This window comes from Achroia grisella, unplaced genomic scaffold (assembly GCF_030625045.1).
Source record: "Achroia grisella isolate CSIRO2021 unplaced genomic scaffold, CSIRO_AGI_Agris_v1 utg558, whole genome shotgun sequence".
Taxonomy (NCBI): Eukaryota; Metazoa; Arthropoda; class Insecta; order Lepidoptera; family Pyralidae; genus Achroia; species Achroia grisella.
Window position 1 is genome coordinate 1,472,882 of NW_026712938.1, and position 25,303 is coordinate 1,498,184.

The window sequence follows — 25,303 nt, forward strand, 5'->3', positions numbered from 1 at the left end:
GGTTATTCTACCATCAAGTCACCAACATGGCAAAGAATATCGATTTGTTGCCAACATCTCAGACTTAATCAATAAAAAAAAATAGATTACTGACTTACCCATAGACTTGCTGTTCTATATGTCTTGTTTACACTAATCAATGTAGTATTTTTTAATCTGTATAATTAGCAGTAACTAGAGTTAAATTCGAAAATATTGTATTAAATGTCACTTTGAATTTTGGAACATTGTAAAGAGCAAACTCTCGTGAGAATATGTGTAGTAACTTTGAAGTAAATACTTATATATTAATATTATTATATACTTAATAAAACTTTAACGACAAATATTTATTTACTTGCAATTTAGTTCGTTTTACAAAGTCGAACAAAGTTGTAAATATTCATGTAAAGTCACTGACATTGATTTGGTTATCGATAGGAATGTCAGTAGCACAGAGTAATTTTGTAAAGCTAATTTAGTCTATGGTTGGTTGGGTTTGTTTTCTCAAGTTTTCTTACTTTCCTGTTGACTATTGTTTCATTTTTAGTGTATTTTTTACTATAAATTAAATTTACGTGAATATATTATAATACCAAACTATGTTTTATTCGTGATTGTTATTATTTATGTGAAACCATTGAAGACTGGTAAGTAATGCCGTAATGGCATCGAAAGTATGAAATCCTTTCAAGCCATGGCTCACAGCGACCTAATTTTCTGTAGTCTAAATGTAGGTGTATTACTTATTTAAGCTCTCGATTGATCTGAATCACCATTACATACATGTGTCAATTAAATACTTAGCAATATAGATTTAAACTTGAAAATACGACCAGAATAGAGTGCTTCCATGTTACTTGTTCAGTATATTGGTGTTGAATTTATACACAAGTACTTTTGAATGGTAAGTTTAAGTGTCAAAGTATCTTTTTTTAATGCTAATGAGATTTTCTGACTGCTGATCATTTTAATGAATTTATAACTCACAACTATAACTAACATTAAACCTCAATTGTTTTGTAACTAAAACTGAAAGTGAGTCACTAAACATTACTATTTAGAAGGTTCGTATAAAAATATCCTTCATGTAATTTAGCTTTAGAACATATGAGAATTGATGTTCACCTATCTGCTTATTATGACAACATGAGAAATAAACTGAAATTTTTATTTAGAGTTATTTTTTTATCTGAGGCATAAATATAAATGAGGCACATTATTCATGAGAATTAAGAAGTAAATCATTAATGTACTATATAACCTCTTATTGTATAAAGCTACATGAAGGCTATGGATTTATTTATTGAGAAGTTGCCTTCAATGTTGTACTGTTGTGTCGGTAAGATTTAAAATTGAGTCAAATGTCATTTAGTCATCACTAATTGGCAACAAACAGCTAACTTTGTTAAGGAGGTACAATTATCTATAACAGTCTAAACACATAACAATTATAATATAAATTTGCAACAAATCCACACTCAGTCCAATTCTTGGAATTAGTCTTGTGACAGTGAAGATAGACCAATATTGTTCACCAAAATGTATAATAAATTTTACACTTACCATATATTATGGTTATTTATGTATTAGGTAATGGAATGAGATGAGATTACTTTGTAATACCTTGATATATATTTTTGGATACATGTAGAAAATAGTCTCATAGGCAGTCTTAGATAAAAAAGAAATAATAGAAACATGTCTATTTGACAAAAACATTTCCTTCAGTTTTGTCCATATGTTAATATCTGTATGTACTATACTGCACAGACATATATAAATCTGTGAGTACTGTATATTGTTAACAATATAGACAGATGACTAACTCCTCAATATCAATTCATTGTTTTAAGTAGTCCATGAGAAAAAATTCTTGTTTAGTGACAGTGACATCTCCGATTCCACCCTTAATTCACCACTAGGGCCAAGATGGTTGCCTCTGCAGGGTAAACTAGTCACTTTAACCAAGTGGATGCATTTTTTTTTATTTATCCTGTTGAAAATCTTCAAAATACGATTCCCCATTAGAGGAAAAAAATGTAATGTAAAGGGGTGTGTAGAATTCTTATCCGGTTAAAAACCACATGATATACTTACGAGCATGTGCATTGCCAGAGTAGCGAGGTAGCGTTAGCGTTATGTTACCGCGACTCTGGCAGAACCAAGTCGAGACCTGAGCTGTAACAACTAAATGATAAGAGAATGACGCCAGAGCTGTATACATATACTGTCTAATAGTCTTTTGAATAGTTACCACACGTTAGGAAACTGGACCATATCATATATATAGTAGAGTGGATCTGAGGGTTAAGTTTGTCATAACTCAAATTCTACAAGTACAAAAAAGGTTTTCTACAACATCAACATTTAATTAGGATACTTTCAATTAAAGATATAATTGCATGCCATCATATCTGCCAGGTCAGCTCAGTAATATAATCGCATTAATGTTTTCATTATGTAAATCAATGTCAGAAGAATTCGCGCCTATTCATATAACAAAAGAAGCAAACAATAAGGCTCGCTAAAACATCGGGAATGGCTGTATGACCGCTGTTTTTATAAAAACGAGTGTCATTTTTGCAATTGGATATTACTGCACCGCGATGTCTGGGTTTTTGTTATAAGTAAAAGTAGTCATTTTTATTATGTAATATATTTGTACAGTAGAATAGAATAGAATAGAAAATCATTTATTCAAATAAACTTAATTTAAGCACTTTTGAATAGTCATAACAATTTGTTTTTTATATACCACTCGTTCGGAAAACTGTCTCATCATAAGAAGAACGAGCAAAAAACTTGTGTGTTGCTTTTTTAAATAATCCTTGTAAGTTTACATTTACAAGTCGAAACGTGTGAATACAAACTACCAACAAGCACAAATTTTTTGGGTCAAATATAAATATGCAATAAGATTAAATCAGTCGTAGTGATAAGAGCAGACCAGTCCCTACAAGCAGCACTCAATATTCCACATATGTTTATTAGAGAACGTAAGACAAAAAGGTCAACTATCTAAACTGGTCATAATATTAGGGTTTTATAACGCTGCTTTACACGAATTATAATGTTTTGCATAACCCGCCAAGCACTGTAGGCCTCTCTGGTTGAGAGAATACACAATAACATCAGAGTAAGGCATTGACGGATTCTAAAAAACATCCTGTAATAAATTCAAGTAAAGTGGTAATTCTAGACCCCCAAAGAGCTCCTATTTCATATGACCTATAGTAAAGTAAGTAAATGGGCATAAGGTATTTTTTTTATTATTAAGAATATAAATAACTGTACTAACAACTATTAATATTATGCATAGAATTAAAGAAACGAATTCTACTATAAACGAAAATACTGTATATTAGATCGGTAGTTTTTTGTTATATTTAGTAATAGCATACTACAGGTCAGGTATATTACGACCGTACTGCAAGCGGGAGATGTCATTGACCTCATCCACTGCACCCCATCACCGTTATTGTCGATATATGGAAACTGGCTACCAGGAACGAAGGATACAGTTCTGTTACTTATAGATAACAAATTAATAAGGGTCCATGAACATACTTATAAGAAATGTATATATTTACCGTTGCACAAGGAGCCTCGTATCACAGATAAGTACTCGCATGTAAAGTGGTCTTTTCCAAATACGGACTTCGGGCCTACTGGCCGATTTCAATGGTTGAATTGTGATTAAATCAAAATCGCATGTATTCGATATCGCATCTACATGTTAAGTACTTTGTTAAGTTGTTATCCCTCGCCACTCCGCAAATGGAAATAGTGATGATCCATTTTAGTTTTACATTCGCTATCCTCTGATTCATCCCTTCATGTTTTTTACAAGGTAGATTATGAATCTTTACGTACAACAATAATAATTAAATTTATAGAAAGTTATCAAATCGTTTAAACTGCACCCCAAAAAATTATAATGTCATATATGCGTTTCTATAATCTACATGAAACTACATACCCCAAAAATTATAAGTCTCGTTTCTATAAAAGTTAGATGAAGAGTTCTACAAAGATGGTACGTCAGGGCGCCTCTACGTATGTTACAGCATCACAAGTTGCATTCTAATTTAAACCGTTATGAAACCATAGGGATTACGAATCTGTATTACTGTAAACATTAAACATTCGCATGAAAAAAAATCCTTTGGTGAGCTACAAGTTTAAGGAATTCTTGATTAAAACTTCTTCATATATACCAGTTTTTTAAAGTCAATGTTTCACATGGGGATTTCAGTTTTAAGCAAGCGTTTAAATTACATCAGAATAACACATAGGATAAATTTTTCAGACGGGTGAAACAGCAGGCACAGCTAGTTTAGAATAAACTGTTTCGTTTGTCAGTTTTTGAAAGACAAATATACATATTGTGCGATCTAACGTGCTCTACTTGCCCCAAGTTCAGTAGTACTAAATGAATACTGCAAGCCCACGCCCCAAAATGTTTGCGAAACATGTCTGGCTATGCTTTTGTTTGTGCCCACATGTGGTAAAACAAATAAAGCTATGTTCAAAAGCCGGTGTAATTAAAGTTCTGTAAAGTCATCGAATATATTTCGTATAAGTACGAAATATATTTGATAATGACTTTTGGTATAATCCACATTGTTTACGGTGCACATGATTTCATTTTGGAATAGGAATAGAGACGTTGTTGATTTATAAATTATTAATTTCTGTGTCGTTCCGTAACATAGAAACCTAGGGCGTGGCTGATCCCATTCCGGTCATTTTAATATTAAAGTGTTACTTCTAAAAATTAGGAACTTAATGTTACTAACACTGGGATATAGTGGTCGGTCATCCGCTTTATGTGAGCATAATATACCTATTAATAATAGTGTAGTAAATAATAACTTGCTTACGATAGAATCATTGATCATGAAGGTTGGCCGTCAATGATGTCATTCGTCTGACCTACACAGGCATTTGTTTTGAGTCACATTGATTGGATTTATTCGTCAACAATTTTTAAGAATAGATATTTGAAATGCATGAATGTTATTTGTTAGTATTATTATTAGCACAAATTGTTGATTAAAACGTGCTCAAACAGATTTCAACCCCAATAGACTAGGTGCCGTTATTTATGTAGGTGGTCGCCCGCTGTAGATTCCCCGCCGTTATCTGTGGTATTATAAATATATAGGTTAGAACACTATTTTATTTCAATCATAACTTATGTCGTAAAGGCGTGAAAGGTGGAAAGTTAAGGTATACAGCCATGTTTTTGTTTCTATATTCATTACGTAAGTAATATTGTTTTTAGTTTTTTCTAAAATAGTGTTTTGTTTTTAGTTTATATGATATAATTTATTTAGTTTATTTATATTATATAAATGAAAAAAATAAATAATGTAATTATTAACATGTATAGGAATGTTTTTTTTTGTCATAATTCATTACTTAGTTCAATAATAATATATTATTTTTTTTTGTAAAAGTGCATGTATGTAATAGCATACATAACATGAGAAGTTTATGCACGACATAAAGAGGTCAACCGGTTATGAAAGATTTCGAGCTCGTACTGCAACAATACAGTACACCCGACATCATTTATGTGAATAAACTGGATTTAATCGACCTGCTTTATTGTAATGCATTATTTTTTTTGTACGATAAATTATAGTTTCCAATCGTGGCTTTGTAATAATTGTATTCAGTTTATATGTTCCAAGAAGAAACGGTGACGGCGGTTGCTGTATCACCGCTGACGAAGTTATTTTCTGACAATTAGTCACGCGTGTATCCGCCGCGGCCGCACTACGTGCGGGCTGAGCTGCACACACAAGCCACAAAAATTAACGTAACGTCAATTAAAAAATAAACACAGAAAATCTATGTGGAAAGAAAACCTTTTTGTGTGCTCGTTTTTATTTTACTTTTTAATATAGCAGGTATGTTATTTAATTGTTAAAAAATAATCATATCGTTAGATTTGGCGCGAGTGTCGAAATTATTATGGGTTATAAAAATAGTCTTGTATTGACAATTGATCATATTTCAGCTTAGTTTATTTAGTTGAGTTGAATCATTTATAAATCAAATGTTTTAAAGGATATGTGAAGTGCATCGCATGTCACTTATAAAGTTTGTTTGCAAAGTGTGAGTCAACATATGACAGTGGGTTGCGATAACAACACTCAGTCAGTATCGCTAGCGTCATGTGTATAAAAGTTAATTTTATTTAGATAAGCCAGAAATTTTTAAGGTAAGATCTTTAAGAATATCACTAGTATTAAGAAAACAAGCATCTAATGTTTGTGTAATAAAATATACTGTATGCGTTACAAATTATAAAATTTGTCACGTATATACTATATTTTATTTAATATATTTATATTAAAATAAATAAGTATCTTAAATATTTCTAAGGGGACTGATTAAGTAATAAAATACACTATAGAATGAAGAGCTAGTCGGACCGAGGATTTTATTTCTACAAATAATATAAACAATTTTTTTATTTTTTTTATTTATTTATTAGGATATAATACTATCACTACATAGTATAAAACAAAGTCGCTGTCGCTGTCTGTCCCTATGTATGCTTAAATCTTTAAAACTATACAACGGATTTTGAAGCTGTTTTTTTAATAGATAGTGTGATTTTAGAGGAAGGTTTATATATATATAATACTAGTACGCCCGTGCGAAGCCGGGGCGAGTAGCTAGTTTGTTATATTATAATTTAGGGACTAAAATAGACGCTCTAATTATTAGAATTTCCTTGGCTTAGACAAAATATAGTCGTAAAACGGATCGAATAACTATCTTTTATATCTTACATAAACTAGTTAGAAACATTATTGTATTTTTCCGCTAATGTTTTGTGTGTGTTGTGTGCATACCAAATACTACGATCGATTTTTTGTACGAATTGTGTAATATTTTCCTGTAGTAAAATTAGCAAAGTATTTCTTATATTTTAGATCATATGTAGAAAACTTATCAAGTAGGTTTTAAAAAATAAATTATATCTCTAAAAGCCTATTTTATAAAATAAGCTTTTAGAAATATAATTTTGTGTTCAACTTGGGTTCGGATCAATATCTGTCACGTAACTATTTATGAAGATATGTCTTTCGTTCTGCACCATCATTAGACCACAACTCCATGTTAATAACGTATTACCGAACAATTTAAAACTTTGCAAGGTCACTTTGAATAGACGAGAAATTACTGTGGATCGAGATTTTCTCATGATATTATGGCATGGGGTTTTCAAGATATACTCTATATTATAGTTTCTTAAGGGTGAGTCGTCGTCACTTTCCAAGTCTCTTTACAAGACAAATACAACAATTTCAAGTATGACTAAGTTATTGGTAATGAGTAATTTCTACGACTAAGTCCCGAATTCATCATGATACCACTTGTTAGATTTCATCAAATACTAGCCACGAAACTATGTATTTTTTATTTATTATTTCATACATGCAATATGCATTTCTAATAAAACAAATATCAGATCGAAACATGTTTTATGAGTAATATGGTTTAAACAATACTACAAAAAATGTGCTTTATATTTTGCATAGCGTACATAAAACTGGGTTATGCCGCTCTAAATTTAATGGAACATTTTGTATGTGCGTATAATATTTTTGTTGTGTTAAAATTTTGTGATCCATTTGTACTTAAAAATGTTAAAGTTGCTCATTGCTGGGTTTTCAGAGATGTGGGTAAATAAATTAAAAGAAAATTAAATTAATTACCTGCGATGTCATCTGCACACCTCCTACAGATTATTTATTTTGTATATAAAAGATAGTCTATGTCGATCTTCTTAATATCATCTGTATGATGACAGAACAGCCAGAACGAAAGACCGAAGAACGGATCTTAATAAAATCAAATTTTATTAAGATTCGTTCGTACTTTCGTATTTAAAATATTAGTATAGAAAAATAAAGTTACTACACGCATCTTAGATATGTGGTGGATGTAGGTACCGGAGTGCAGTAACGTTTATGCCCACTTGAAATCTGTTATCCACACGGTTTTCGAACGACGTATCCCACGGACGAACCTCGGTGGCGACGCTGTCGGCCTCGATATGAACGCGTGGGCGACGCCCTTTCTCGCCGGCCGCCCACAGGTGCGAGCTCTATATGTCCCGTATCCGTACTCCACGTGCGGTAGTTTACTACTCAAATTCATTGATCTACTTGTTACGTCACTGTTCACTAATTCAGATTTCATTATTTACTGTAAAGTTTCTATCTATTTAATTATAGAGAAACATAACGATATCTCGGTAGTATGAGCTACATATTTTGTACTTACGTAATCTCTACTTCCTTGTCCTTTTCCTTATCCTTATACACTATATAACGAGCACAATTTGACCATAATTCTTGTGTTAGGAACATATTATGGCAACGTGTATAACCAAGTGGTGAGATCGTAACTCCTGTATTGCGTTTTAGTATCTGTCTCGCCATGGCTTTTCATATAACTTTAAATAATCTTTTAGACTGTTACAACACAGAGCACAACACACGTATCTACCCACGTTAGAAAATTTTACTTAATATATAATCTGTGTGTAACTAAAATAATGATACTTTCAAATAATAAAATATATTTTAATAGTTGTTGTAGATTTCCATTTACATACGTTTATACAATTTGGAGTACAAAATAATTGTGCACCTTTTAAGTGATTATATGTAGGCATATCATGTCTATATAATGTTATTTATTGTTACAGATTTTTTGATCTGACAACCAAAACCGCAAAAATGTGCACACCATCTAATATATTACGTGCATGTGTGTTGGTGTGTGTATTGGCAACCAGTTGGGCGCAGTACGCTGAACAGATGCTAGCACAGAACCCGTGCTCCAGCAAGACCACATGTAGCGATTGTATTAGGACAGCCTCTTGTGCGTGGTGCTATGCTGCCGAATTCAACGGGCCCCGATGCTTCAACCCCTCCATGGAAGGTGGTACGGGAGGGTGCGATGAAGCTTACATATTCAACCCGGATAACGATCTAGCTACCACGTCGAGTAGGGAGCTCAGTAGAGGTGAGTATAATAAAAAAAGTTCTTTTAAAAACACTTCTGAAATAAGTACAACTAGGAATGTTTTTTTAACTGACTTCAAAAAAGAGGAGGTTCGATTCAACTGTATTGAGACTTTTTTATGTGTTGAAGTATACCTCAGAACTTTTCTAAATGAACAAAATTTTATTTTCTTTAAAACGAGTACCTTCTCGTGTAAATTTGAGTAACATCTAACCATTAGTTTTTAAGTCATCCTTAATAAAGGATATTTAACATGGTATTATTGTATGAATGTTTATGTATGTAACTAAACTGAAATGGGGCCGTTCAAGTATTACGTAAGCACAATAGGGGGGTCTTTGCTTTGCTTATTTTGGGTGACATAGGGGTAGGGGAGTCTAGATGATGATTACCTCTCGGTAGTTATTTACTTTTTTACACGAATGGCAACCTTTACACTGTCTTTGCTAAAAAAAATACATTAACCGAAAAATGTTTACGTAATCATGGGGGGATAAGAGTTTTGATTACTTTTGTTGACAAGGGTGAAGAGGGAATGGGGGAGGGGGGTAAATAATTGTAATAAATCTGCTTACGTAATACTTGATGGGCTCCAATGGTGGTGACATCGTATCGGGATATTTTCGTCAAAACTAAAGAAGGGTTTACTCCTATAATAAACTTGTCAAGGATTACGATTTTTATATTAATATATTATGTATTTTTTAAACCATTAAACTGTAGTTTATTCCCTTCATATGGAAGGGATTCACAATTCGACACGATTTTTTTAATGTATATGTTTTGATGTCTTATAATTTTTTTTCTGTGTTAAGAAGCGTTATGTGTTAATAAGCGTTATATGTGAGTAAAATTTATTTTCTTGTAATATATAAATATATGTTTTGACTTAACAATATGCTGTAATTTAATGTAGAAATTATTATGTCTTTAAAGCGAAAGGCCGTAGCGGAATGGGTTCGTCATTTTCTGGGAGTGCCCAAGGATCAAGTTTCGCAGCTGGAGGAAGCGCTGGAGCTGGTGGGGCCGCGGGCGCCGCCGGTCACGGCGAAAACTTGGTACAAATTAAACCCCAGAAGGTCGCTCTGAAGTTAAGAATGAGTAAGTTTATACTACACCTAGTTGTAAACGTACTGATGACCCGCTCGATGGTAATTGGTAACTGCCGTCTGATATCATGTTGATAGCATCATTATATATATTATTCAAAAAGGTGTGATTTTTTCATGTTTGAGCGGGTTTATTAGTGCTACACAACCATAACAAACGCATGCTCGTATAGCATGATCTACTACTTAAAAACTTAAACTCCATGTATGTTGCACCTCATGAGGTCTAAAGGTAAAACATTTTTAACACAAGGGCTTTGACTAAATTTGACGTTTTGTATAAGGGCATTCAAATTCAGCATTCTCTTTGTGGATATCGACTGAAACAACGAATGATTCATATTGTCTCAGAGACACTTATTTTTATAGGTTATATAGGTTTATCTGATTGCAATAAAATATTTATATTTCTAAATAATAAAATCCGCTAGATAGGCTCATTAACAACAAGTAACTAATATACTGTTTCTATTCAGAAATACTATAATTTTATGTACCTTATTTTACAGATCAAAAGCAAGTCCTATCCTTTGAGTATTCTCAAGCTCAAGATTATCCAGTAGATTTGTACTATCTTATGGATCTCAGTCGATCAATGAAAAACGACAAAGAAAAGCTTAGTACACTTGGCAGTTTGCTGTCGAGCACTATGAGTAACATTACATCAAATTTCAGAATTGGTTTTGGATCTTTCGTGGATAAACTTGTTATGCCTTATGTGTCAACAGTACCTAAAAGGTAGGTTCTCTTCATAAACTACAACTATATATATATATAGATCTTAATGATATTATAAACGCGAAAATTTGTGAGTATGGATGTTTGTTTCACGCAAAAACTACTGTGACGGATTTAGTTGAAATTTACAGTAGTATAGATTATGCATCAGAATAACACATAGTGTATATTTTATATTGAAATTTATATACTTAAAATTAACGCGGGTAAAACCGTGGCCATAGCTAGTGATAAATGAACTGACGATCCATTTGATGATTAGTGCCAATTTTCGCTTAAATACATGAATTTACAGTATAACAAACATCACGTGACACGTCGTCACGTAATGCCTCGTACTCTCTATTTACTGCCATGATTCATCCTTCAAACTAAAACACGTTTTAATAAGTTAGCGGCTCAAATAAAATAGGTAAGATCGGATTATTCACCAGAGGTTTTGTATAATGTCTACATCGGTAAGGTATATAACAACTGTATTAAAATATTGATTGAAGTATTTCCTTTCGCAGTTTGATATCTCCATGTGATGGTTGCGCTGCACCGTACGGCTTCAAGAATCAAATGTCACTTAGCAAGGACACATTCTATTTCGATGTAAGTCTCTTCTTTGAAAACATATTTTATATACATATTATCTCCTCTCAAAAGTATTTTTTTAATTATTTGTGATAATGGAACGGCACACCTGTCTGCTCTAACGGTATACGTTGGGGGATACCAGTGGAGGATGGTAGGATGAATTGTCATCATCCACAGGTGTCTCACACCCTGGTAGGTAGTTAGTCCATCGTGGCGCATTACACAAAAATTCACTCAGAAATAAAACCTACGATTGTTTCCAGAGGGAAGAAAGTGGAGGTGAACTCAAGGGGTGCCTATTCCCCATTATTAACAATCCCCGCCCTCCCGTCAACACTCATATTGTGGAGTGCAATAACAGCCATATTTGATAATGACTTTTAAAATGTAAAGCCAATTGCAATCTAAACAAATAAATAAAAATAAAGTGTGTATAATTTCAAATAATCAGCTCCTTACTAAAGGTATAATATACAAAAGTATATACCGTACATATACATAAAAAGATTGATTTAAAAATTTTTGTCTGTCTGCCTGTTTGTTCTTGTTAATCATTAAGACAACCGGACCGATTTTGATGGAACTTTTATTGGAGTTAGTTAATGTTATAAGAAGTATCTTGGATCACTTTTATTTTAGAATTATTTTTTATTATAATCCCACGCGGACGAATTTGCAGGTAACAGCTAGTTTGTAAATAAATATCCAACACTTGAATGATTATATAAAGTGTACTGAAATTCAGTTAAAGAAGGTCTATAAAGAGGTGAATATTGAATTTTATATATTGTATTTTATTTTTATAAATATGATTACATTAATAGACTAAATAAATTAAAAACAAAATTGGCTTATCAAATTGATGTTTGTATAAAATCAGAATTACTGTCTCTGTAATAAAGAGATAATTTATGTGGATCAGCATAATCCCCACTGCTAATTACTTCTATATTTGGTATGTCCCTAGAATATATATGATAAACGGATATATATTTTATATACCTACTTATATTTATTATTTTGCAAGTTCTTTTGTACTTTAATATTTGTCATTATAATATTATTGTGCTTGTCATATACATTTGGAATTGTACTAATGGCATAAATTAATTGACAAAGCAGGAAAATGCAAATATTGTGTACTAAAAATACAATATTTTATATATATTACCAATAGGTTTACTTCTTAATCATAATCAAATTATTACACATATAATTTACTTCTTTATGTGATCCATATAGTTATATAGACAAAATATATCGAAAATATTACTTACTTAATATATATTTATTGTTTATATATCTTTACAAATACAAATGTTTACTCTGTGTTATCGTAGCCTAGATCTATGTATGTATGTGTGTTATTATTATTATTTTATTATATCTATTATATATGAAGGTATCCGCAGAATACTAGCGTCGTGGCATCCCGTCCCGGAGACCTATTTGGTACTATAAAATTAATATACACCGATAAAATGTAAATTAATATTTAATAATTATTTTCAGTATGCTATGTACCAAATAAACAATTTTCTTTCTTTTCTCTCAAATAATATAAAGAGAAACTACTGGACAGATTTGAAAATTTTCGTTTACCATTAGAATCTTACATTATCACTGATGCACATAGGCCATAGAATATTTTAAAAAATATTGGTGAATGATATGAAAACTTCGATACTGTATGTTCAGTTATGTTCAGTACATATTATCTTTTCACACCGAACATGTCTTTATATCGCAAATAATATATCGGAAATTATTAACAATAGAGAAAAGTAATGTACTATAGTTTTATGGAGGACATAAATATTCGTGGGTGTGTGTTAAAATCTATAATTACATTTTTTTTGTTAAATACTCTTGCAAAGCCGAGGAACACCGCAGTCTCTTATATTTGTGATAAGAGACAGCTTTACGACTGATAATGAAGTCGAACAGTGATTTAGATATCACCTCTCTAAAAGATCAACGCCAGAATTATAAAGTTTTTATGTACGTGTACTATGTAGGTAGTACCTAAATGTATAGACTAATGGATAAAATATTATAAGTAATAAAATGTATCATTGTGTATATCGCACCAGATTATCAAACAAATATATGTAGAGCATGAGTTCAATACAAACTGAAGTTATTTTCAAATAGTGGAGTTTTAAAATAGACGGAAACTACTTTACGAAACAATTATAGATTTTAAAACTTTCCCTTTAAATACTCATTTTTTATATTGTTTGTCGTGACTTACCTCTAATGCAGACTACATGCAAGAATTATAGTAACTCTGTAATTAATAAGTCTACTTAATTTGATTTAAGTTAATATTTGTTATAAAAATGTTGCCATCCGGTGATATTTTTCTACTGCTGCCTTGGCGTATGTGGGAAACGTTTTAAGATACAATGCATTAGAATTTTGTTATATTATACTATTTTGAAAATACTACTTTAAACTTGTTTCACGGCTGTATACAATTACCTATGTTATATATACACCGCAATAATATTATGAGTGCCCTATATTTTGAAATACAATAGTCACTGATCACGGTTCGAATGACGACGCATGACAGCGTCGAAATATTGGGAGTTTATAAATAATAAAATCACAGCAAATGGTTCGTTTATATAATGTGTAATTTGATTATTATTTTAATATAAATTTATTTTTAGCAAGCGGTAGCGAATGCTGACGTATCCGGTAACTTAGATGCCCCGGAAGGTGGCTTCGATGCCATTATGCAGGCTGTCGTATGCAAAAACGAGATCGGCTGGCGAGACCAAGCTCGTCGTCTGCTTGTATTCTCAACCGACGCTGGCTTCCATTACGCTGGTGACGGCAAGGTGCGCTTGTTCTTCTTATTGATTCTCTTCACTTCTTCAGCAGTTACAATCATAATTATAAGTGTAATATATATTTTAAATCCCTATTTAATGGAGTCTAGAAGTTTTATGATATGTTTCTCACGTTTGGTTTTATATTTCTTATACTTACAACTACTGAGTTTAACATATCAGCTTGTAAGTCTACATCAATCGCATGTGTTCACTTCATTGTTTAATCATTATCTATTGATTTTGAAATACTACAAGTTAGATTGTATGGAGTTTTATAATAAAAAAAATTATATAAGGTATTGTCCAGCAATATGTAATCACCGTGACAACTATTTTACGCGTTTATTATTAATCAATCAAATCACAATCATATTCAAATAAACTTAATATAAGCACTTTTGAATACTTTTATTCTAAGAATACGCTCATTTGAAAAATATACTCACATGAAGAAAGCGCAAGAAAATTTTGATTAAATGTTGTAAAATATAGTTATATTATAATTGTTAATATATTTTTATTTGATTTAGCTCGGTGGTATAGTGCAACCCAACGACGGCGAATGTCATATGGAAGACAACTCATACACGCACTCGACTCTCCAGGACTATCCTAGCATTTCACAGATCAATCTAAAGGTATTTTATTATTTACTATTAACACTTATAGTGAATAGGATCTTTGGTTCACAACTTGTAATTATTTGTACACACGGTTTAGCACATTGCTTTACTTCTGATGGTCCCGAGTTCGATTAAAAAATATTTAAGTATTTGTATCAGTTGTCTATAACACAAATTCTGCTTAGGTTGGGATTAGATGATTGTGAATTTTCCAGGGTTATTATTATAAGTATATGTTCATTCTGTGGCGCCAGGTGAAGGAGCATGCGATCAACGTCATATTTGCGGTGACAGCTGAGCAGATCAGCGTGTACGAACAATTAAGCAAACATATTGAGGGGTCCAGCAGTGGTGTACTCAGCAACGACTCGGGGAATGTCGTCGAATTAGTTCGTGAACAGTATAATGTTAGTATATTGTTCTCTAATTGTGTTTTCTGTTGAAAAAGTCTACTGTATATATAGTAGAATGCATGTGATTATGATACTATCTACTCTGATAGTAACATACATTCATAATAGACTATCTAACAGTAATCAAATATGATTCACATATTTTTTTAATAAAATAAAAAAACCCAAAACGAAATGTCAGTTTTCTATGAGGAACTACGGCTGAAATTTTTAACGGTTTTATATAGTAATTATCTGGTGAGTATATTGATATCTACTATTTATCTTAATATCATAATGATAGTGACCAACCGTAGATTTGTATATATTAATATAATATAGAGTCTAAGTCACTGTAAAGTAATGTACCCATTAAGCGGTGAAATAATTTCTCCCTGTAAGTGTTGTTTCCGGTTGACTTTTCTCTTACCAAAATACTTTCTTTTTGAAATATTAGTCATTGTGTGTAATAGATAAGTCTCCAGAAGTGTTCTACTGTTTTACTGTATGTATTTCGCCAGTTTTATTGAGATTAGCTCACACTTTTTAGAGAATAATTCTATATAGATTCGATATAGACAATAATTGTTTTAGGTTCTGTTACACTGATGAAGTATCTCTGATAATAGTTTTATATATTTTCCTTGTACAGACACTGATCAGTTATTCATCTTATTCACTGAACTATACAAAGCATACAATAATAATACAATATACTTTGGCACATTGTAGAAAATTACGTCAACTGTGGAGATGAAGGATACTGCAAGTGATGCCCTGCAAATAAACTATTATTCATCGTGTCTGGGAGGCAAGGAGGTCGTGCAAACAAACAAATGCGATGGCCTTAAGGTAAGATTACACCGACAAAAAACAAACACTTTTAATTAGTTTTAATTTAATAGTCTGCAATGATATTCTGTAAATATTCCTTTACTACAGGTTTAATCCCTTAATGCGTGGAAACATTTCAATTGTAATCAAACAATAGTTTTATTAATAATGGGATTGCGCTTTCTATAGTGCAAATACTCTGCTAATGTCAGGGCATAATTTTATTTGTTAATTATAATTATTCTTTCCTTTTGCTCTTTACTGTCATTGCAAATTAAAAAGACCTGTAGATTTATATGCCTTTGATTAATGTGTATTAAACTCTTATTTTTTCATATTTCATGGCTTACAGTTACTAGGCCAAACTGGGGTAATTACTAACATTTAATAAATATATTAGTACTAATTGATGTATGGTTTATAGATGAGAATATAAAATAAATAGTTATATGTTCATTACACCTAATACAAGCACTTTTAAAAAGTGACCTATATGTACCTGGTATAATCAGATGCATAATGCAGTTATAGTTACAAAGCATGGATATAGCTTTTTCTGTTTTCATATAATATACAACTGTAAAATGTTTAGGAGTTGTGTAAATACAATGTAACTGCTAAATAATATGTAATTTTGAGTCAAAATGTTATGTATATTTCTTAACATTATTTCATATAAACAGGTAGGAGATGTCGTTAAGTTCACCGCTGAAATAACACTGAAGGAATGTCCCAAGGATCCTAGCAAATGGAAACAGATGTTCAACATCTACCCAGTCGGAGTATCCGAAATGTTGAATGTAGAAGTAGAAATGGTCTGCGATTGTCCCTGCGAACATAAGAATCACTTTGTAAGTTAATTCATTATTGCATTCATAATTTTTTGCCAGCGTAAATTCGGATAACAAAAGGTTGTTGGACTTTGTTTTGAACTGTAGCATTAGCCATATTATATTTTTTCGCTGTCTGAGTGGATCTCACCTTCTCTGTCTGACAGCCCAAATGCTATAACTTACCTAATTAGCTGACGGTGACTGCGGGATTGAATTGTGACATGATTAATAAAAAAGTAAAAAATGTAAAAAAGAGAATGGTATAATTTTATTTTTGTATATTATAAAATATTAAACTATCTTAAAGAAATACTGTCATTTATAAAATATTACAATATACTTTGTAATGCCTGTTGTACGGGGTTGTATGTTTACAGGGGAATCATAGAAATATTAGTCCAAAATTTTATAATTCTGTTACTAGAAATCTATATCTCACAAGAATATATAAACCGAAGTAAATAAAAATGTTGTTTTCAAAATCCTTGAATATGCATAGAAAATACATGCAGTATAAAATCATGTAGGCCGTATTCGTGTTTGCCTCTCAAATTTCATTAACAAAAATGATACCTATATTGAATTTTGTCAACTGACTAATGTAGTTGTGTCTTTTTTTCTTATAATACTGTACCTTGTGTGTGTGTGCTTCTGTAACGCAAATAAAAGTTTTATCTATCTATAATATGTACTAATTTCTATGACGACAGGCGTACAACGACAGTCCGTTAGTGTGCAGCGGGCATGGAATCTCTGCGTGCGGCGTGTGTGTCTGCGAGCCGGGCCGCTTCGGCAAGGGCTGCGAGTGTTCCGCACACGGCGGCGTCTCCCTCGAACAAGAGCGCGGCTGTCGGCCCACCAACGCCTCCACTGGCCCGCTTTGCTCGAGCCGTGGAACCTGTATCTGCGGCGTCTGCGAGTGTGAGAAGATGGATGATCCAAACAAGGTTGGTCTATAGAAATAAAACTTCTACACTGTCAATTGATGTGAGTGATTGCACTTTACTATTTCTTGTGATCACTCTTACGCGCCTTAATCAATTTAAAAACTTTATTTTTTATTTTCCGTAAACACATTTAAGATTATTAATTATCAATGTCTGTAGCGGTTTAGCACATTGCTCTACTTCAGATGGTCGAGGATTAGATTCTTCGCACGGTACAAACATTTATATTTATGAGTATGGTTGTTTGTATATCGGTCTGACTGTTTTCTGTATATATTATCTATGTATTTACAAAAAAATATCCATGTATTAATATTAGTTTTGTAGTACTCATAACACAGACTCTACATAACTTGGGACTATATGGCGCTGTGATAATTGTCCAAGGATATTATTATTATTATCTTGATAGTTACAACATTAACATTTAGAAAAGTAGTAATAATGCGGATGTATATCACAGGTGATATCTGGTCCGTTCTGTGAGTGCGACAACTTTACCTGCGATATGAACCACGAGAAACTGTGCTCGGGCCAAGGAGAGTGCGTGTGCGGCCGCTGCAATTGTCGACCGGAGTACACGGGACCTGCCTGTCAGTGCTTGCTCGACCAGAAGCCCTGCATTTCGCCAGGTAAATTATATAACAATAAATATCAAACTCTCTTATTGTTTTACTACTTAAAGTTATATATAAAAAATATAAATTTCTTAAGAATTCCTTTGAACTAGATTTGAACAGTAGTAATTTTATTTATTTATTTATTAATGGCTCATATTATAAATATGTCTTAGATTAACATACATAATGAAATAAATATAAATCTATGTCTATGTATATGGTCACGGCACTGACGACGGCAATCTGCCACGGTAGCGCAGAAAGACCACCCCCTTGGGTCAGTAGTCCTTCCTTCATGAAGGTGGGCAGCATGTTAGTTGGGACCCGGGCTACAAACGCCTTGAAACTCGGTTTGTGATTCGACTCTGCGTCATCCTCAATGTCAGGTTACTCCTGGTCCGCAAATAGTCGACAATGTCCTGTATTGAAGAAGTATAGATTCATAGGTTAAAAGTTATTAAATATAGGTTTAACAAAGCCTTCTTTTGTTTTAGAAAACGGCGAGATTTGCAGCGGTAATGGAAAATGTGTATGTGGACAGTGTGTTTGCAATGTTAACGACAATCGCCACTATTCTGGAAAATATTGCGAGAAATGTCCGGTAAGAAACATTATTAATAATATAATACTTGAAGTCGCAATTTAAGATATATATATATATATATATATATATATATATATATATATAAATTTGAATAAAGTAATATATGTATTTATTATTAGAACAATACTAATATGAAATTAAATGACAGGTCTCAATAATTACAATTACGTATCTGCAGTACACAATTTTTAATTCTATTATAATAGTCATATTTCCCGGTGTAGATTTTGTACGAAACATGATATCTTAATCCTTCAGAATGGAAACTTAAAAGCGTTACAATGAATGTCACATGATGAGGTGATGTTTATGGTACTGTTCATGCATATAGACATCAGTTACACAGTGGGGGAAAGACATTGTTAGCAATGTATGTAATGGTACATTGACCTCTATTTGGCTTCCCCTGGAAATCGTTGTGATAAATTTCTGTTGAATTTATGATGGGCTAACTGACCTGACGTCATGTACATTTTATCATGCTCCACTAGTGTAAACCTTTACGCAGGCGGGAGCATCATTCCATTGTCATCAATAAAAAATAACACACAGCTGTGACAAGGACAAGGGAAAAATTATAAAATTAATTAAGTATGGTAAATGGATGATGTGCAGACTTGTCCGGGTCGCTGCGGCGAGTTCAAGGAGTGTGTACTCTGCGAGGTGCACAGACGCGGCCCGTTGTTCCAAGCCGACAAGCCCTATGACGAACAGTGCGGCAACTGCTCACTCTTCCCCATCGTGGAGGAGGGAAAACTCGTAGGTTAGTGTCAAATCAACATTAATATATGTTAGGGTACAGAGGTACATGTTTACATTAAAAAAATAGCCAAGTTTTAATAGCAAGAATTTTACATGTTTTGGAAATAGCGCTATTTTAAAAAATGTGTTGATTAAGTATACGTGTATATTTTACAAACGATGTTTTGTGCGCTAGTTCCGCTGAATTGTCTGATACTGAAATAACCGACTTTAGACTCGCTTGATCAATTTTATAAAATGTATATCTTGTTGTACCAATTGCTACAGCGTTTGTAGCTAATTTGTTGACTTAAAAAACCCACGTCAATATCACTTATACCTGCTTTCATCTATGCTGTGTCGTTACATGTAATGATTTATTTTTACAGCTAACGAAAATCAAAGCGAACACTTATGTAGTTTTTACGATGATGAAGACTGTCTCTACTTGTACGTGTATTCATACCCCGAGTCACACGAGGTGCATATCAGAGCACAGAAGGAACGAGATTGCCCCAAAAAGGTAGGATTTTATTTTCTGTAAATACATATTTAGCTGTAGAGCCCCTTAGCTTAGTTAATGAAGCGTCAGCGAATTGGAGTTAAATATTACGTACTGTAGCGGATCTTAAATAGTGGGCGGTGTCGAACGAAGACGACTGACTATTAGGATTTTTTATCGAATGGTAAACTGTTACCGTAGATTACGGGCGTCTGAAACAGCAGGGGTGTCACACGCGTGTTGCCGACCCTTGAGTAACCTTGAATGGGGTTTTTCAAGAAGGGTATATATACCTTCTTGAAAAACCCCATTCATTCAATCATTCCACAATCTAAGAGTACGCGAGATGAAGCCTCTCGTAAGGTGTCTGTCATTATTATTAACTACCATATTAAATAACACTGGACTTCTTCATCGGAAAAGGCGATTTAACAAAAAAAAAAACAATGTGACCTAGTAGATTAGTTGATCTATAGTAAATTGTTTATGATTCATATAACTATATGTTTTATGTATGTTTGTGTAGGTATTCATTTTAGGCATAGTATTGGGCGTGATTGCGGCCATAGTGCTAGTGGGGTTGGCGTTACTTATGTTGTGGAAGATGGTGACCACAATACACGACCGCAGAGAGTTTGCGCGATTCGAGAAGGAACGTATGATGGCTAAGTGGGACACGGTAAGTTTTTAATATAATAATTATCTATATCATTAAATACATTGAATTTCCTTTGTTCGAATAATTTAAATATATTTGAATAATTTAAAATACACATTAAGAATATATAAAACGAATGTTTTATACAGTATCGTTTGGAAAACAAAACAGATTTAAGATGTAAGTGAAGATGCTTGTGTTGTAATAAATGCTATTATGTTCTAATTTGTTTATTCACAGGGCGAGAATCCCATTTACAAGCAAGCGACATCGACGTTTAAAAATCCTACATATGCTGGGAAATAATGATGATGTAAGAAGTATTACTGTCACAAGTGTAGGGTCAAAGATGTTAGTTTAGGACGTAGATTCATGTATGTATTGTGAGTCAAGTATGAAAAGTAACATCGGAGAAACATGCAATTAAGGTGGAGATGCTTTTCCAATGATATATTTATAAAGTTGCCTTAACCTGTGCCTTTCATATTTATATAAAAGATGCACGAAAACAGATAGCATCCAAGGAAAATATTTTCAGTAAGACAATGTAATTAATAAGAATATTCTATCGTTCAACTAAACCAATAAACTATAAAATTATTATTGTAATTTTTTAACTGTAACCAGTTGCTGTGTCTATATGTTTATTAAAATTTGCATCGTAATATTATAATGCAAAATGGGCCTGTTAATCTCAACGATATTATATAGTTATAATATATTGTACGCTTTTTGTACTTATGTGTGTGAATGTTGTATGTACTTATTTGTTTTGTGTGGCTTGGATAGATGTTTGGCGTCTAGGAAGTCATGTTCAAATGTGTTAACTTAATAACATGAACCTACTATTATAATTTCTAATAAATTATATTTAACTGTTACACCTCTGCTTTGTTAGTAAAATTAATTTGATAATGTTTCTCTGTGTCTAATGAAGTGGACACCTATCTTTTTATGCATAATGACTGTAACCTCTACACACGTTGTTTCTATAATAGTGGTTGGTCTCTTTTGAGAAAAAAGAGAACAAAACAGTTATGTAGTTAAAATGTATTATATCTTTTTTTCGGGAATAAGGAGGTTAGTTTATTATACACTTCAAAAAGGTAGAGGCTCTTAATTCCAATATATTAATAAGTGTCTATGTTACGTTATGTATCCACCACTTGTGCACTGATTTTACTATGATTATTTTACAATTGAATATATTTGCTGTCATGATGATTTAATTCATTTTTATAAATTAATGTTTAATTAGGTAATATTTTATGTTAAAAATGCTTGTTAAGCACATACTTATGAAATCTTCGCCAAGGCGAGATTAGTATAGCAGTGGCACTGCATATATCTGTCTCGGTCTATTAAGCAACTCAAATCGACTCTATTCGACTGCAGTACTCACAAAATAAAGTGCTCAATGCGCTTAATTTTTTTTTATGACATGGTAGGTTGAATTTAATACACGTTTATATGTGTGAGTGTTCACTGCCAACAACTAGTGTTTTGTGCACGAATTAGAATAGAAATTTATATAGAAATAGGTTTAATATGGCTTCCTACTTTACTCGGTGCCTTATATAACAATAATATAAACAAAAATAGTGCCATCATTAATAATTCTCTAAGTTAATGTTTTATCGTATTTAATAATAATTTGTTTGTAATGTCTATTATTCTCCAAAATCATTGACACATTTTATATGCAAAACATTGCATTTTTTATTGTATGTTTTTTAACATTTTTTTATAATGATAATTAATATATTATTATACACAATAAATTTATTATTATTGTAATTATGTACGACAATAGTGAGCGAGATTATCTATTTTGTGATTAAATATAATATATTGCTTGCCAGAAGCTCAGACGAGCGACTTTTGCCCATCGAAGTCAAAAATCCTAGTATATCACGCGGACTCTTGTAAATTGTATACTCGTATATGCTTTGTGTTCCAAATATTTCGACGGTTCGTCTAGGACAGTCCCTCGTCAGTGCAATCCTTTGTATTAAACTTTAATGGACGCAGTAACATATGTCTTATCGACTTTCTTGAAATCATGTAAAATGAATATTATTATTTTTTTTTATAAGGCAACACTTTGTTGCCGACCTTTATGGAATATTGATTGAAGCTGTATTGTCGAAATATGTATCTCGTTTTTTTATCTCGTTCTAAGTCATCTCAATTATTTATATTGAAAATGTTTTTTGAAGTATTTTAAGCTTATTAATTTAATAAAATTTTATACATTTTATTGAACCAGATTTAAGTGAAAGTAACTAATATGAAAATCATCTATTTGTACATAATTATTCTAGTTTTAGTATAAAATTGTCTTCGAATAGCCATGGACTCTAATAGTAGCTAATAAAAAATAACTCTACATTGTCTATTATTTACATTATGTTCTATATATATTTAGAAATTATATTATATACTAATATTTTATCACTATATATAGGAAGAGATAATGGAATGACAAATACGATGAACAAATGAATAAGGAATGAAATTCCGATTAAAACAGACCTTTCTACATTCATCAAACTGGGGCAAAATGTACATAAGCATGTGGGCACAGTTTGATCTATTGGAATAAAACCTAAATAGAAAAAAAAGACCGTACCTTAGCTCCACTGCAGATTAAAAAAAGTAGTACAGTACTATACACTATACACTGTATACCTCCCCTTTTACGGTTGAAGGGGCCATCAAAGCTTCATTACATAGAAATAAACATTGAGTGGCAAAAAGTAAAACTTCTTACATCAATGTGTCTGTTCGTGTGTCTATTTCTAACATGTGTGGTAAAAAACTACTAGTTCCCCTATATTTGTTGCTTTACAAAGTCTTTAACCATTTGACTAATTTTATTTTTCATTCTATATTTACTAGGACATGGTTTGAATAATTGAAAGATGAAAGGAAATGTTTGAAAGATCGTACGTAAAAGTGAAAGAAGTGAAAAATTTGGCGTAAGGAATCGCAATTTTAAAAAATGACAGTAGTGATAGATGTTTGTATTGCAAGGGGAGATTGCGTCTCATTTTTTCTATATGACATACCCATGAGAAATCGAGTCAGGCATCAATTTATAATATAAAATGCACTATAAAACTATAAATAGAACAGATACCTATGAGTAGCGTCAATTTCGGCCACTTATCGAGGCCTAAATGATTTTTACGCTTTCCCGCGCACTAGGGATGCTTAGCTGGGCTACCCTTTAAGATCAATCTTATTAATTTTAGACTTGTTTTCTTCTAATATAGTGACATCATTTGAAGACAGGAAGCTATATAGTAAAATAGGTATATTTTCCGTTAAATCGTGACATAGCCTCGGGCAGCAGTAAAAATTAAAAATTATATTTTCTCAATGTTTTCCTTTTACGTCAATTACTGAGTGAATTCAAAATTTCTTTTGAACTCTGAATGCTCATAATGAATTAATTTGAATAATATTTATGGTATGTTTTCATTTCGCCCACATACTACTTATTTAACACAATTCCTAAAGTGCTGATATGAGTACTTCAAAACCTAAAAAGTACCTAGGTACAATGATGTTGGCAGCCTGGGTAGTCTAGTGGTGTAGCACTCTGCTTTACTTCCGATGGTCGCGGGATTGAATATTACACGGTACAAAAGTGTTTTCACGAGTATAATTGTTTGTATTGGTCTGAGTATTTATTATGTATATTTACTGAAAAAATGTATTTATGTATTTAATATCAGTTGTCTAGTAAGTACACGTAACACAAGCTCTTAGCCTGGGACTAGATGGTGCTATTAATGATGAATGCTCTCAACATAACTTCAAATGATTTACAAGGTCAAATCAACGTAAAAAGTAGGTATGTCTCTTGGTGCGAATACGAAAACACTTTGTTCCATTATATCGGTATACTTGAGGTACCTACTGTAAATTAGGATTTGTTCTCGCAACACGAGTTTGCGATACTAACATTAAGATACGTGTATGTTAAATAAGTATGTACTTATAGATATTTAATTTTGTTGAAATAAACGCAGCGTGGAAATGGGTTTTATATGTACCTAATTAGGTATGTATGTAGCATATTAATCGAGTTATAGTACATTTACATTAACATTTAGTTGAAGGTGTGTTCATTTAGTATAAATGTGGTAAGATAAAAGCATTAAATGTTATTTACATGCTGGACCAGTTTTGTTCTATTACTATTGTATTTTTTTCATATATAAATGTAA

At 32.2% G+C, this 25,303-nt stretch overlaps 1 protein-coding gene across 3 annotated transcripts; it reads left to right on the plus strand.

The window, feature by feature from the left end:
• The first annotated feature begins 488 nt into the window (after window positions 1-488).
• Window positions 489-23,454, plus strand: LOC131848386 (integrin beta-PS). 3 transcript variants are annotated; one of them, XM_059198214.1, is made up of 17 exons: window positions 489-629; window positions 8,720-9,039; window positions 9,976-10,140; window positions 10,658-10,886; window positions 11,399-11,483; window positions 14,147-14,317; window positions 14,842-14,949; window positions 15,189-15,341; window positions 16,059-16,178; window positions 16,844-17,011; window positions 17,704-17,940; window positions 18,404-18,572; window positions 19,055-19,161; window positions 19,780-19,927; window positions 20,295-20,428; window positions 20,934-21,086; window positions 21,306-23,454. In XM_059198214.1, the coding sequence occupies exons 2-17, from the start codon at window positions 8,751-8,753 to the stop codon at window positions 21,369-21,371; spliced, it is 2,502 nt and encodes an 833-aa protein (XP_059054197.1). In that variant the 5' UTR covers window positions 489-629; window positions 8,720-8,750; the 3' UTR covers window positions 21,372-23,454. The 3 variants fall into 3 exon arrangements, with proteins under 3 accessions (XP_059054197.1, XP_059054199.1, XP_059054198.1); XM_059198216.1 differs by lacking the exon at window positions 489-629 and adding an exon at window positions 5,760-5,900; XM_059198215.1 differs by lacking the exon at window positions 489-629 and adding an exon at window positions 5,961-6,214.
• Window positions 23,455-25,303: the final 1,849 nt, after the last annotated feature.